The following is a 14085-nucleotide window of genomic DNA, read 5'->3' as shown; positions in this document are numbered from 1 at the left end:
CTGCCCCGCCACACAGCGCCTTCCCGGCAGCTTCCTCTTCCAGTAAGCGCTGGGCAGTGCAGCCGGTCACGGCGCAGGTGAAGGGCTGGGGGAAGAGCAGCCGTGGGGCCTGGGCCAGGGATCCCCCCCTCCACCTGGGGCAGCTGCTGTAGGGCAGGGCAGGCTTTGGAGACACTTTCTCTGCTTGGAAGGGCTGGACGGCTGGAGAATCCCTCAGCATGGTCTTCCCAGACAATTACCCGTCCGCTCCCATGGCACCTGATGGGGTGGTTGATTGCCCTGGTGCGCCCAAAGCTGAAGGGCAGCTCAGGGGTCTGCTGTGGGCAGCCCGCACAGCCCAGTCAGGGTCCGCAGCCAAGCAGGGGCTCCGTCACTGCAGGACTGTGCAGTGTGGCCAGCTGTCTTCCGCAGAGCCCCTTGTCTTTCAGCCTTTCCCTAGGACTTCGGTCTGGGACCTGCCTTGGGGGTCCCCCCTTGCTACCAGCACCCGCAGAGCTACCCCTGCGTGTGACCCAGATGGGCTTGGTGGGGCCAGCACCGGGACCATGGAAGCGCCTGTGGCCTTAGTGGAGCAGATGAACTGAGGCCACCGACGCTGGGCAGAGGGTGGGCAGTGCCAGCATCTGGCCAGGGGCTTGGCTGGCAGCTGGGGGCTCACCCAGGACCACGCTGCACCATAGGACTGCAGTCACCACCTGCCCACACCAGCTCCTGTGGTGGGCTAAGCCCCTGCCCTGCTGGGCTCAGCTCCTGCTCCAGTCGTGCCTCCCCAGGGCTAAAATTAGCATCTGAGGCCCGGCTGGGGAGCCGGGAGTGGAGCCCAGATCCCACCGCGGAGGATCGGGTTTCCCCCCTCCCTACCACAGGCCTGGCAACCACTGGGGCCGATTCCCGGAGCCGGCCCCCCCTGCTACCAGCCCCACTGGCAGCCCCATCCCAGGCCTGCCAGGCCCAGCCGCTGGATCTGCACGTCCCCAGGGCTGAGCCCCGGCGCGTCCCGGCTGCAGGAGCCTCAGGAGGGGCTGTGGGATGGGGGGAGCACGGTGCTGTAGCTCACCGGGCTGGGGCTGAGCTCTCTGCCCCGGCACACGTGGTTGCACTGGGACAGGCTGGCAATGGGCTCTGCTCCCAGCCTGCTAAGCAGAGCTGGTGGCTGTGGCCACGGAGCTGTCAGTGGCCCAGGCAATGCCCTGGGGGTCTTGTGCTGGGAGCCAAGAGCTGACTCAGGACCTGGCGGTGATCATAACATGCTCACCATGAGCTCGGGGTGCTTTCCTGCCGGGCTGCCTTAGCCACGCCGTCCATGCTGCCCGTGGTGCTCACCCTTGCCGGCCCTTCGGGCTCTTCCCAATGGGGTGGCACTGGTGCTGCCCGTTCTGGAGGGCCCCGGGACCACCTGGGCCGAGGCAGCCGCCGTCCGTCGCCCTCGAGGGACCTGAGCCACGGAGCCGAGCAGTTTCCTGCTGCCGAGAACGGCGGGGCGATGCCCGGGAGCGCCGGGAGCACCGGCTGTAGGCTCAGCCCGGGTCGGGCCCCCACCCGCCGCCCTCCCGGGGTCCCGGTGCCAGCGCCGTGTCCCGAGCTGCGGCACAAAGCGGCCGAGCTTCGGCCCGGGACAGACCCCCGACGGACACAGTCCCGGGGCTGCCGGGGCCGTGGCCGGTGCGGGAGCCGCGGGCCGTCCCGGGGAGTCTCCGTCGGAGCCCCGCGGGGGCCGCTGCCCGAGCCGGAGCCCGACGGCCGCGGGTCCCGGCCGGTGCCCCGTCCCCAGCCTGCGAGGCCGCGGGTGCCCCCCCTCCGCCGGCAGCGACTTTTCCAGTAAAACCGCCGCAGAGATCCCGGCTTCCCGACAGGCCCGGCCTCCGCGCCGGGGGGGCGCCGGCCGCCCTTAACCCCTTCCCGGCCCGGCCGCCCGCGCGTTGCCCGCCCGACGGGCGCCTCCGAGCCCGGGACCCGCCGGGTTCTGCCCGCCCCGCCCGGCTCGGCGGCTCCGGGACCGGCCGGGACTCTGCCCGCCTGGCCCGGGCCGGCCGTGGCCCCGCTGCCCGGGGTCCCGGAGGCGCCCAGCGCGGGGCAGCCTGACCCGCCGTGCACCGGGACAGACCGGGCCCCGGGAGGCTTTTGTGCCCGCAGACCCCGTGGGCTCCGGCCGTGCCGGGAAGGGCCCCCAGCCCATGGTGCCCCCGTGCCGAGGGTGCTGTTCTGCGGAGCATCCCGAGGCATCCCGAGGGCCAAGGGGCCGCAGAACCGTCGGGGAAACAGCCCGGGGTACGCCAGTGCGGGCTGCCTGGGGGCTGTGGGGAGGGCGCAGCCGGGGATCCCGGGGAGAGCCCTGGTGCTGGGGGAGCTCTGGGGCACCCTGGGAGAGCTCTGGAGCCGGTCACGGCTGAAGGCTGGTGGCTGTGCCGGCTCCACATCCCTGCTCCAGCGCTCCATGGGGACACTCTGGCCGGGTGGGCAGAGTCGGGGATGGCCAGGCACCGGGGGTGGCCAGGCACCGGGGGGTCCGTGCCGAGAGCCATGCCGGGCTGTTCCCGCCGTGCCCTGCCTGCCACCAGCTGCTACACTGGCTGAGCCAGGGCTGAGGTAAGTGCTCTAATTGTTTTCTCTGTGGCCCGAGATGAATAATTGAGAGGTCTTTGAGGAGAATTAATTAGCCCGTTTATTGGCAGTAAATGCTTTTCTCCAGATGATGAAATAGATCCTGAGCCACACGTGGGGCAGGCAGATGCAGGTCATTGATGCTGCTCTGGAGCATGCCTGTGCCAGGTCCGCAGGCCAGCCGTGCTGGTGTCCCATGCCCACTGTGGACAGACACTGGTGCTGCCTCCCACGCTGCCCGGAGTGCCCGGAGCTCACTGCACCCATGGCCAGCACCTTGTGTGGGGTACCTGGCGTTGGTGGGAGCAGGGGGCTCTGAGGGACAGGCAGGCTCTGCAGCAGAGTGGAAGCCCTCAGCCCCCATCATGCCCATGTAGCTTCCTGCTTCCCCACACTCGCATCCCATCCTGGGGGCTGCCTCCCTGTGCAGACTCTCATATGTCCCTTTGTGTCTTCTTGGTTCTCCTGATTGCCAGGGTGGTGCCAATTTGGGGCTTGTAGTCTGCACCTCCTCCTCCTCACCTCCTCCTCTTCCTCCTTCTCCCCTGGGTATGGGGTGAAAGGCCTTGCATGGCCAGAAATGCTTAAACAAGGATTTCCTTGTTTCTGCATGAGCTGTTTGCCTTCTCTCAGGCCAGCCGTTAATGAGGTTTGGCAGGAGGCACCGTCAGCCCCAGCCATTGGATTTCTATAAATCAGCCTGGAGCTCATGTGTGGGGCTGGGATGGAGCTGCTCAATCTTGGTGCATGGGACTTCAGCTTGTGAGTCCTGGGAGCCCTCTGGGAGTGGGGCATCTTGCCATAGTGCAGAGGGGCAGGGGATGAGTGGGACAAGGGGGCTGCTTCCCACCAGGAAGGTCAGGGCGCCCACTTCACACATTTCCAGGAATGGCAGAAAATGCAAAGCAGAAAATAAAGCAGCTTCCTACGGCTGAGGTGTTTTGTCCTGATCTTTCCCACGTGCCCACCTTTTTTGCCAAGACCCAGAGAGGCTGTTGGGTGCTCTGAATTTGGATGATGATCCTGCCCCGCTTTGGGGTGGGCGGCTGTGGCTGTGTGTCACCGGGCAGCCTCAGGCATGCAAAGTGGGGCAGGAAAATCATCCAGGCTCCTGGGAAGCATTTGCTGCTTCCTCCTGCTGGGAAGCAATGCCAGAGGGGCAGGGCTGGCACGTGGGCCCTTTGCACTGAAGCCGTGGTGGCAGAAGTGCCGGCTGTCACTGGCACGGGGACACTGCCGGGGCTGCAGGTCCTGTGGCCTCTGGACTGCCGGGCTGCCCCATCCCCTGGGGAACACGGGCCGTGCCCATCCAGGCACGCCTGGAGTGAGCCAGGGAGCACGTTCCCACTGCGAAGGGTGTCCCGGGATTGGCTGCTCCCGGCAGCCCTGTGTCCAGGAAAGGAGATGCTGGGAAGTGGGACCCTTATCTCTGCTCTCCTCACCTGTGGGATGGTTGGTTTGGGAGCCGGCACAGCCCATCTGTGCTGCGCCAGGCTGAGAGGAGCCATAAGTCTCAAAGGTGATGTTTCATTTCCTGTTCTGAGTGTGCTTCCCCCTTACCAAAACCAGCTCTGCTCTCACTCCTCACAGTTTCTGCTGTGTGTGGAAATTGGGAGAATCCCCAGTCCCAGCATTGCTGCAGGGCTCCTCGGGGTCACCAGGCTGCTGGGAAAGCTCTGGCCCCCTTCTCGCCTTCTCTCTAGCGGCCTGGCCCATGGTGGGGCAGCCCCTGGGCCAGTGGTGTCCCCCCCACAGCAGGACAGCACCGGGATGGTGGCAGCGGCAGCTGGCAGGGGTTTTCCAGGAGCTGCCCCTCCATCTGCAGCCTCTTGCCTCCATCCTGCCAGCATTCCCGGCACTCAGCCTGGGGAACCCTCAGCCCTAGTGGGGGTGGGATGTGGCTGGTCCTATCAGAGGGAAGGTGCTCCATCGGAGCCCCCAGTGCAGCTGACACCCTCCACTTCCCCCTCTGTTTGCACCCGCTCTTGGGGGCGAGTGCGGCCGGAGGCTCCAAGCTGCAGCCGATCTCCTGCCGACACTGCAGTGTGAGCAGGGGCAGCCCTGGGGAGCCCTTGGCCCCGTGGGGACCCGCTGGTGACAGGGGCAGCTTTGTGGGGCACCGGCGTGCGCAGCTCTGTGAGCGGGCGGCTGCGCCGGGCTGCCAGTGCGGGCCGGTCCCTGCCCTGTCGCCTCTCTGTCGGCTGCAGGGCCGTGCCGTGGGCAGGGACCCTCTGTTCTGGGACCCTCTGCACTGGGATCCTCTGCGCCGGGACCCTCTGTGCTGGGATCCTCTGCGCTGGGACCCTCTGCGCTGGGTTCCGTCTGTGTTGGGACCCCCGCGCTGGGACCCCCGCGCTCAGCGGCTGCTGCGGCCGCAAAGCCGGGTCTGGGAACAGCAACCCCGGCGAGAGGTTGTGCAAGAAGGGGGGACCCGGGAGGGCAGGGCCAGTGTTGAAATTCCATGCTCTTACAGAAAAGCCCCCGGGCAGAATTCCTGACAGGGGTGATTCATCCCCCACTGGAAGGGATGACTTTGCCTCTCCAGTAAACACTCCTCCGTTCAGCGGGGTGCCACTGCTCCGTCCTGGTCCTGCCACCCGCCCTGGGGTGACAGGGCTGCCCTGAGCACCGCGGGGAGCACCGGGGGTGCTGAGCAGAGCCAGGGGGGCAGCGGACGGCTGGGGACCAACTGCTGGGCAGCAGAGCGGGCAGCACCAAGGACAAAACTGAATCCTTGGCTCCGTGCCCCGGCTGCCACCCAAACCCAGCGCAGGCCATTGCCGTTGCCAGGTGCTTTGGGGGCCCCATCTCCCGCTGGTGAGGGCACACGGGACAGCCTTTTCCAGGAAGCACGCGAGGGGAGCCAGGCTGTGGAGTTCCCGACAGCAGCTCTGGTTTTAATAACAGCAAATCAATGTGCTTCCTCCCTGGCCCCCTCCAGTGGCTTCCCCATAAGGCAAAACAACCCATGTGAGAGCCCCAGCTCTGGCCATAGTACGTGGGGTTCTAAGTGCTGATGGCCCACGCCTGCCTGCCCTGCGTGCTGCAGCCTGCTCCAGCATGCTGCCTGCACCCCAGCCCCACTATAGGTAGAGAAGGTTGGGGGTCCTCAGTGCCCCTGTCCACCTCTGCTGTGCCCACCCCCTACACAGGAGGCTGCTGCCTGCTGGGCTGCTCCATGGCTGGGCATTCCCAGCTGCTCCAGTGCCTTCCCTTCCCGGTCCATTCCCGTGCTGTGATTCTGCCTCCTCCCCGTGGGTTTGCACAAACCTCGCGCTTGCTTTGTGCTTGTTTTGAGAACAGATTAGTCATGGCTCTGAGCTGGCTTCCAGCAAATGCACAACAGCACCATGGAAAAACGAGAACAGTGAAGTGATGACTCAGCAGGGCTCCCACTCTGTCCCTGGGGTGCCAACTGTCCCTGCTCCTGACTGGTCCCGAGCACCAGTGAAGACCACCCGGGGGTGCCACAGCTGAGCCGGGGGGGTGGGTGATGGCAGGAAAGAGCCAGGGCCAGCGCCTGCCTGGCTGCCTGGAAGCTGCAATAGTGCTGGCAGGGTGGGACAGCAGGTCCTTGGGGGTGACAGGCAGCCTCCCCCCCTCCCCTGTCCCCTCCTGCACCTGGCGGGTGGGGACTCCCCTCCAGCCTTCTGGCACCTTGCTGCTCCGAGCCCCCGCTGCGCGTGTGGCTGGAACATCCCGCTGCTGGCAGCTCCAGCTCCGTGCCCAGCGGGCCTGGTGGGTTCTAGGGATGCCACAATGATGGGTGGCTGCTAGGATCCTGCCAGGACCTCAGCGGGCTGGGGATCCCCAGCTGTGTGGGCTCAGCAGTCAACCCCGGACACCGGGGCCCTCCTGGCTGCCACCTGCGCACCAGTGACGGGAACTCCCGGGGTGGGCCCTTACCGTACCTCACACCTTGCTCCGCAGCCCTTCCCTGCCCTTCCTTGGCTGGCTGCCCGGCAGCACGGCTTGCCAAGCCTCATTGCCAGGTGGCTTATCGTGATCCTATGGCGCTGGACACCAACTGGTGTCAGCTGCCAAGGATGAACAATGTAATTACTGGAATTACAGTAAAGCGCTCCCATTCCCACTCATTAAATGCTGAGACAGGGCGCCTGGGTCCTTCTGGGGAGCATCTGCTCCAGCTGTGCCCTCTGCCAGCTGCACGCCCCATCGTCGCCCAAGCGGCGCCGCTGGCAGCCATCACCCCTTGCCCAGCTGGCGTGGCTGGAGCTGCCCTCCGCTGATGGCCACCAGAGCCCACCAGGCGGGTGGGGACTTTCAGGCACCCCAGCATTGTGCACCGGTGAGGAGGGGGCGGGCAAGGAGAGCAGGGCTGGGTTGCAGACACGGGGTCCCACATCCGAGAGCTTCATCCCCGGCCACGTGTGGCTCTGCCACTGCTGGCTCCTGTGCTGCGGCAGAGGCCAGGACTGATGCAAGGCCAAGGGATGCTCCAGGGCTAGGGTTTGGCACCTGCCCATGGCCGCTCTGCCAGGGTCATCTGAGGACTCTGCACTGTGCTGGGCGAGCACACCCCAGGCAGCTGGCAGCGCCTCCGGTGCTGTGCCATGTGCCCAGGAGTGACCACAGCCAGTGCCTGGCACACCACTGCTCCCTGCGAGTGCAGGTGCAAGAGCAGCGTAGCCCTGGGCCCAGGGAGCAGAGAGCTGGGGCCGGGGGGGCCGGGACAGAGCAGCTCACGTAGCTGCTGATGGAAGGAGTGAGGAATCCACAGCTGCTGCCTCCCTGGAGCTGGCCGAGGCTCTGGCTGGGGAAGCAGCAACAAAGTAGGGTTTCCATGGGGATGTACACAGCCTGCTGGGCTCAGCTGCATCCCGAAATACTTCCTGGCCTGGGCACAGGGTCCTGCTGCCGCCTCCTGCTCCCTGCCTGCTAAACAGCCCTGCCTAGCCCAGGGATAGCCAGGGCCAAGCCAGCCCCCATGGCTCCCCCAGCCACCAAGGCTCTGTGCCGGGTCACTGGCAGCTGAGCTGCTACCAGGACAGGGACTTTGAGCAGTACCTTGAGTGAAGAGGCCACAGATGAGGGGCAGTTGTGGAACAGGGGCTCTGGGGACATAGAACTGAGCCCTGCTCCTCCTCCAGCCCAAGCAGCTGCCTCTTGTCCTGGGCCTGCAGCTGGGACCACCACTGCCAGCCCTGGGCTCTGCCGCAGAGCTCGTGCTTGTGCTTCCTGGCAGCTCAGTGGGAGCAGATGTCCCAGTCCTGTTCCCAAGTGTCCCCGTAGCCCTGGCCTGCAGAGGAACTGCCACGTAAGGAGCAGGTGGTGCCATTTACAGTAAGTCCCCAGCTGCTGCACAGCCCTTTCCTGCATTCTACTGGGAAACGTAGTGGTAGATGTGGGAATGTCCTGGCGCTGCAGAGCCAAGCAGGAAGAAGTGTGCGAGGGGAGTGCCGCGAGGTCGCGGTGTTCACGGCAGCTCCCTGCCTGCCTCTGCCGCCCCAGGGACCTCCGCTGCTGTGTCCACTGCCGCCTTCCTTGGGGTCCCAGTGTGGGGCTGGGGAGCCTTCACGGGTCTGTCCTGCTTCCTGGTGACCAGCTGGGTTTTCTGCACGGTTGGTGTAGCCAGAGCTGCGGTGCTGAGCGAGCCCTCTGTGCCGGGGCTCGCTGCCCGCAGCAATCTCCGGCTGCGGTGGTTTCCTGTTTTGGCTCTGCAGAGGCTGGTACACACCAGAGTAGGTTTCCTGCACCCCTGACCCCACAGGGTTCGGGTTCAGGTTCACCATCCCAGCGGACACTTCCTTCTTGTGCCAGTAATGAGCCAGCAGTGTGATGGGAAGCGTTGGTGGCTACCCTGTGCCCCACGAAGAGGCCAGGCTGAGGCAGGATGGGGAGTTGCAGGGGCTGTGGGGCAGCAGCCTGTCCCTGTCTGACCACCCTTGTGTGCCCCAGCACCTCGCCTGGTACTCTCACCCCGCTCTGCATGGCCACCACCACAGCGTGGAGGAACTGATGGCACTGGGGGCACGCACTTACAGCTGCACTGGGTTCTGCTGGTGTTGCTTTTTTCCTCAGCCCCAGGAGATCTCGGGTGTGGAGAGCTACGGGACCCCAATGTCCCAGCCCTGCCTCTGGAGCCTGTGCAAATTCCATCTGGCTCCTGGCACCATCACAGGTGACAGGGTCTGATCACCCTGATAACATCATCCCCATCCAGGAACCCTCCCAGCGGGAGCTCAGCTGCCCCAGCCCTGGTGAAGGGCAGAGGGGAACTGGCTGTGGGACATGCTTGATACAGTGCTTACGAAATGCAGGGCCAAGTCCGCTCAGCTGCTCTGGAGCAGAGAGAGGTTTGTGAAACCTTCAGCAGGGATTTGCCCACTGGCCGCCGCGTCACTGCTGCCGCCAGCTTGGCTTTATTCCAAGAAACCCGTGGGGCTGGCGGAGCTTCCCGGATTCTTGATTCAGCCGCGGGTTGCAGCACCGCGAGGGAAGAGGCCCTTGGTTGGCAATGCCAGGGCCCTTCTGGGAAGTGAAGAAGCTGGGGCTGTTCCCACAGAGATGGGAAGGCTGGGGTCTGGCTGGGGGGATTTGGGCAGGGCCACTGCGGGCAGCCTGGCTGCCATCCCTCGGGACAGCTTCCCACTCTGCCCCACCATGGGGTGCTGTGAACCCCTTGCTTTGCCAGGAGGGCTGGGTGTGCCCATAAACCCCCAGGGCCCTGTTTTTCATCCCCTGATTCGCCCCATCCCGCCCGGGGCAGTGGTGATGCTCCTGCCAGCTGGGGGCTGCTGTGCCTGCAGCACTGCTCGCACCCCATCGCTGGCACGGGGCCGGGAGTCACCGGTGCTGCTGGGAGCCCTAAACTCAGGGATGTGCCTCGGCAGGGCCTGGCAGGCGGCCACCCCTGCGCGTGGACATTCCTTGCATAGCTGTTGCGGTGCCTGGGCAGGCCGTGGCACTTCCTGGCAGCACGCGTGCCACAGCCCCAAGTAGCGGCCCCAAAATAGTCGCTGGGACTGTGCCATGCCCACAGCCTAGACCGGCACACTCACCATCCCTCTGGTCGGGGCTGATTCCTAAGGAAATCCTTTCCCAGCAGCCGGGGTTCCCCGGGAGGGGCGGGAGAGCTGCTCACGGTGCCAGGCATAATGCCTACAGTGTGGAGATGCAGACTGGGGCCTGGGCACAGGGCACCTGGGCACAGCCTGCTCCTCACAGACAAGGGCTCTGGGGGAGTTCTGGGGGGCTCACCTGCTCCCAGGGGATCACCCATGTCCCTGGATTCAGCTCTTCAGCCAGGCACTGCACTGCACACCAGACGGACGGAGCTGCAGGATTATTCCGGCGCCTACTTCATGCCCCTAGCAGCAGGAGACAGGCGCTTCTGGGGGCAAGGACATCCCCAGGAGAATTGAATCCTCTCCCTCAGGCATCTGTGCCTGGCTGGGGTTCTGCACAGGACAGAGCTTTCCTCTCTGTGCTGGGGGGGTGAGCGGTATCTTGGCAGCCCCTACCCTGAGCCCACTGCACTCCCAGAGGGAGCACCTGCAGACCCTTTCCTGCCCGTGCCTCTCAGTGCCCTGTTCCTGGAGCTCCTCATCCTGGCATGTGCCAAAACAGGGCTGGGGGAAGGCAGGACATGCTCGGCCCTTCACCAGCACTGCGCTGGGGCTGTGCCACAGGCCAGCCTTGGCCACCAGCTCGGCCCCTCCTGTGCGCAGGGCCATGCCCTCCTGTGCCCAGGGTTATGCCCTCCTGTGCCCAGGGTTATGCCCTCCCGTGCCCAGGGCCGTATCTGCTGTCCGTGGTTGCACCACGTACGCGAGCCGGGAGCAGATCCCATCCTCGTGGTTTGGCTGGCGGAGCGATGTCGCAGGGCTCAGACATACCTGAGTGCTGGGGCAGAGCTTACGCATGCCGGGCTGAGTCACCGCGGCGGGATCACCCGGCATGGACAGCGGCTCCAGGAAACGGCGCTTACGTGGTGTAAACACATCCCAGCACTGTGCCGGGGCCAAGCGGGCTCAGGGGTGCAAGGGAGAAATCAAACCAGGTCTGATGTTTTTCATTAAAAAATAGTGCTCTTTATTATAAATTATGGAAACATTTTCTTTCTGAATATAAATATAAATATGTGCAAAGTTTCATCTGAGTTTGGTTTTGGTTGAATTTTCAAGCATTGTTTTGCTCAGCCCTCAAGGCTGGAGGTGAAGATGGAATCTTTATAAAAGACAGTGATTCACGTTGGCCTGTAAACATCCCTTCGGTTAAAAAAATAAGAGTAAAAATTAAAAAAAAAGCCAGAAAACCCAACCACTTCTCTGGATGGACGCAGAAAAGCACTCACGAGATGACACGCTCCAGGGGATTGTCCTGCTGCGCTCCTGCAGGAACTGGCGCCCTACAGAGCAGCACAGCCGGGGTCTGCGGGAGTGGCTGGGCAGAGATGGGGTGTGACTGTAGGGAGTAAGGGCCCAGCGTCCTCGGGGTGATCCTTGCAGATGCGGCTGTGTAGGACTCAGCAGCATCGGGACGTGACGCTTCCCCTCCAGCTTCACGGCACATCAGCAGGACCGTCACTGCGCAGCGTCACCAACTGACGTGCGCTAACCCAGACCGCGGGGCAGGGAGGATATTAAGGCTTAGTCCCCTAGAAAATGGTAACGCAGGGCAAAGGCATCGAAAGGAGCTTTCACCCACAAGGAGGCAGCAAGAGGTACAGTATGGGCAAAAAACACCTTCCTCTTAAAACTGAGGAAAAGTGATCAGGCACTCCTGGGCTCCAGTGCTTTCCATTTCTGAGGGTGGAAGGGGCTCTCGCCAGGACACCCCCAGGATGGGACTGGCAGGGCTCACGCTCGCCGGTGCTGCGGGAGATGTCCTGGCTGCTCAAGCCCTCAGGGGCTTTGCCAGTGGGTTCACTGTAACATCCACAGTCTGGTCGGATCCATCTCCTTCCCTGTGGAGAGGAGGTGTCACGCTTGCTTGAGGAGTCCCCCCAGCACCACGGGTGCCCAGCTATGCTGGCCACAGCCCTGAGCCCACGGCAGCCTGTCCCAGTTCCCCCTCTCTCCTTCGCAGATGGAAAGGCTCGGTGTGCCCTGCCAGCGCCCGTGCCAGTGGGGCATTGTGCCTGTCCCCTGTTCTTGTGCTTGTAGCATGTGACCTTGCTCCCCTGGCTCCTTAGAGAGGGGCATCGTACTGGTCCAGGAACTCCTTGATGGGGGCCGGCAGCTGAGTCATCTTCTCGTAGGAGTCCAGGTGCCCGTTGACGGTCTTGCGGCAGAGGTGCTGCAGGGTGGAGACACTAGAGGAGAGCGGGCGGCTCAGCACCAGGGGGATCTTCTCGCCGCCTGAGTAGATGTAGTAGGTGCGCTTGGGGTGCAGGGCCCCTCCAGGCTGCTCAGGGACGGCGCAGGGTGTGGGTGGCATGTAGTGATGGACCAGCTTGAGCACGCAGTCAAAGCGGGGCACGGGCTGGCTGCTGTGAGGATCGCTCTGCAGGGAAAAGCTGCCGCCCTCGCACTGGATGCGCAGGTTCTTGGTGCCCGACTCCGTCTTGACGCTGAGGGTGAAGAAGTGTCTCTGGTCGGAGCTGTCCCTGATGAGGAAGGTGCCAGCCGGCTCGGTGCTCAGCAGCAGGTTGGCCTCACCACCTGTCACCGTGCTCCAGTAGAAGCCGCTCTCCTGCAGCTTGCGTACGGTGTTCACCACCAGCTGGTACTCGCTCTTGGAGCTGAACGTCTTGAGGCGCAGGCTGGTGTCGAGGGGGCGGCTCATCCCGGCGGCGGGGAACTTGCTGTGGGTGACCATGGCGCAGGGAGCCAGCTTCGTGTGCTCTGGATGCTGCTGCCAGCAGCAGCCGCTGCTACACCATCACCTGCGGCAGAGAGAGCGGTGAGCCCCGGCATTCCGGTTCCCGACCCTCCCTTCCCGGGAACACCTGCACCCTCGGTCTCTGGCTGTTATCCTCCCGCAGCAACAGCGCTCCCGGTCCCCGGCAATCCCCTTCCCCAGCTCTCGTTTCCCAGAAAAACCGGCAGCCCCCTGCACAGCTCTCTCTTCCCGGGGACCGGCAGCACTCATCCCTGGCTCTCCCTTCCCGTGGGAAGCGGCAGCCCCCGTTCCCGGCTACTGTCCTCCCGCGGCACCGGCACCCCCGTCCCCAGCTTTTCCTTCCCGGGAGCACTGGCACATCTGCGGTCTCCCGCTCTCTCCCCTCTCTATGAGCACCGCTTCTGATGGTCTCCTGCTCTCTCACTCCCGGGGGCACATCGTTACCCCACGCCGCCGGTTATCGCCCCCCTGAGGCACCACCACCCCCGGCGATCCCCTTCCCCGGGCAGCACCGGCATTCCCGGTCCTCAGCGATCGTCCCCCCGGCTGTCCCCCCGTGCTCCCCGGGACTCCCTCCCGCGGCCGTACCTGGGGCACGGGAGCCGGTCCTGGCGGCAGAGCGGGGCCGGTGCGCGGCGGCGAAGCTGCCGAGGCGGCCCGGGGCGGCCTCTTATAGCAGGCGCAACGCCCGCCCTCGTGTTCCTGGAACTGCGCGGCTTCTTGTAACGCGGCGGCACCGCCCGCGCCCCGCCCGGCCCGGCCCGGCCCGGCCCGGCCCCCCGGCGCCCCGCCAGCCCCTGCTCTGCCAGCCCCGGGCCCCCGGCCTGGCCCCACCGGCCCCAGCCCCGGCCCTTCCCGCTCCGACCCCGGCCCCGACAGCCCGTTCTGGGCAGGGCGGCTGCCCCCGCCCCTCGGTCTGCGGAGGAACGGAGAGCCCCGGTCCGGCTCCCCCCGCGGGCCTTCGTCGCCCCCCGCCTCTGCTGGGGCAGCCGGGCCGCGGGCCCGCCCTGAGGAGTTCGGGCTCGGCTGACGCGGGGGGAACACCGGGGGGGAAACACCGGAGCGGGGGCTGCCGCTCCCACGTTCCCACGTTGCCAGCCCTGATTTCCAGCCAACGTGCAAGGCTGCCGCCAGCCTCGGCCGCGCCTCCTGGGGGACCCGCGGGGTACGCTCTGTCTGGAGACAAGGGGCAATCCGCACCCGGGGCTGTGCTGTTCGATCCCCGCGCCCGAGCCCCGCTTCGGGCGGCGGTGGCTCCGGGAGCCCCGGGACGCTCGGTGCGGTTGGTGCTTCGGCCGGTGTGCGGGGCCGTGTGGGCTGGGGGGAGCCGGGGCTGCTGTCCCGGGGCTCCGTCCGAGGGGGTTCCTCACCCCTCCGCCCCGCCCCGGGCCCTCGGTCGGAGCCCCGGTGGGGACGGTGCCCGGCGGGAGGAGCGGCGCCGGAGCTCCCCTCCCCATCCGTTTGGCAATTGTTGGTTCCGAGCTCGCACACAACCCGAGCTCTGTCCGTGGGTTTATTTTAAACAGCTTAATTTGCCCCGGAGGAGCGGCCGCTGCCCGGCAGAGGCCAACCCAGTGCGGCAGTTCTGGGAATCAGCGCCGGCGAACCGGCTGCTCTGAAATGCAAACGAGCCCCGGAGCGCTGCCGGGGCGGGCAGGGGAAGGCGGGGGAGGGACG

General features: G+C 65.5%; 1 protein-coding gene across 1 annotated transcript; it reads right to left on the bottom strand.

Moving 5' to 3' along the window:
- Positions 1-10682: 10682 nt before the first annotated feature.
- SOCS3 (suppressor of cytokine signaling 3) lies at positions 10683-13092 on the bottom strand. Its single transcript, XM_040081780.2, has 2 exons — positions 12997-13092; positions 10683-12451 (listed from the first exon to the last, which is right to left on the bottom strand). The coding sequence occupies exon 2, from the start codon at positions 12382-12384 to the stop codon at positions 11755-11757; it is 630 nt and encodes a 209-aa protein (XP_039937714.1). The 5' UTR covers positions 12385-12451; positions 12997-13092; the 3' UTR covers positions 10683-11754.
- Between the last annotated feature and the right edge of the window lie 993 nt (positions 13093-14085).

The sequence above is a fragment of the Hirundo rustica genome, chromosome 18 (assembly GCF_015227805.2).
Source record: "Hirundo rustica isolate bHirRus1 chromosome 18, bHirRus1.pri.v3, whole genome shotgun sequence".
Lineage (NCBI taxonomy): Eukaryota > Metazoa > Chordata > Aves > Passeriformes > Hirundinidae > Hirundo > Hirundo rustica.
The sequence above is the reverse complement of the archived record's forward strand: the minus strand, read 5'-3'. Positions and strand labels throughout refer to the sequence as shown.

Excerpts from the sequence above, each read along its gene's own strand:
- SOCS3 (XM_040081780.2), bottom strand. The coding sequence starts at position 12,384 with ATGGTCACCCACAGCAAGTTCCCCGCCGCCGGGATGAGCCGCCCCCTC.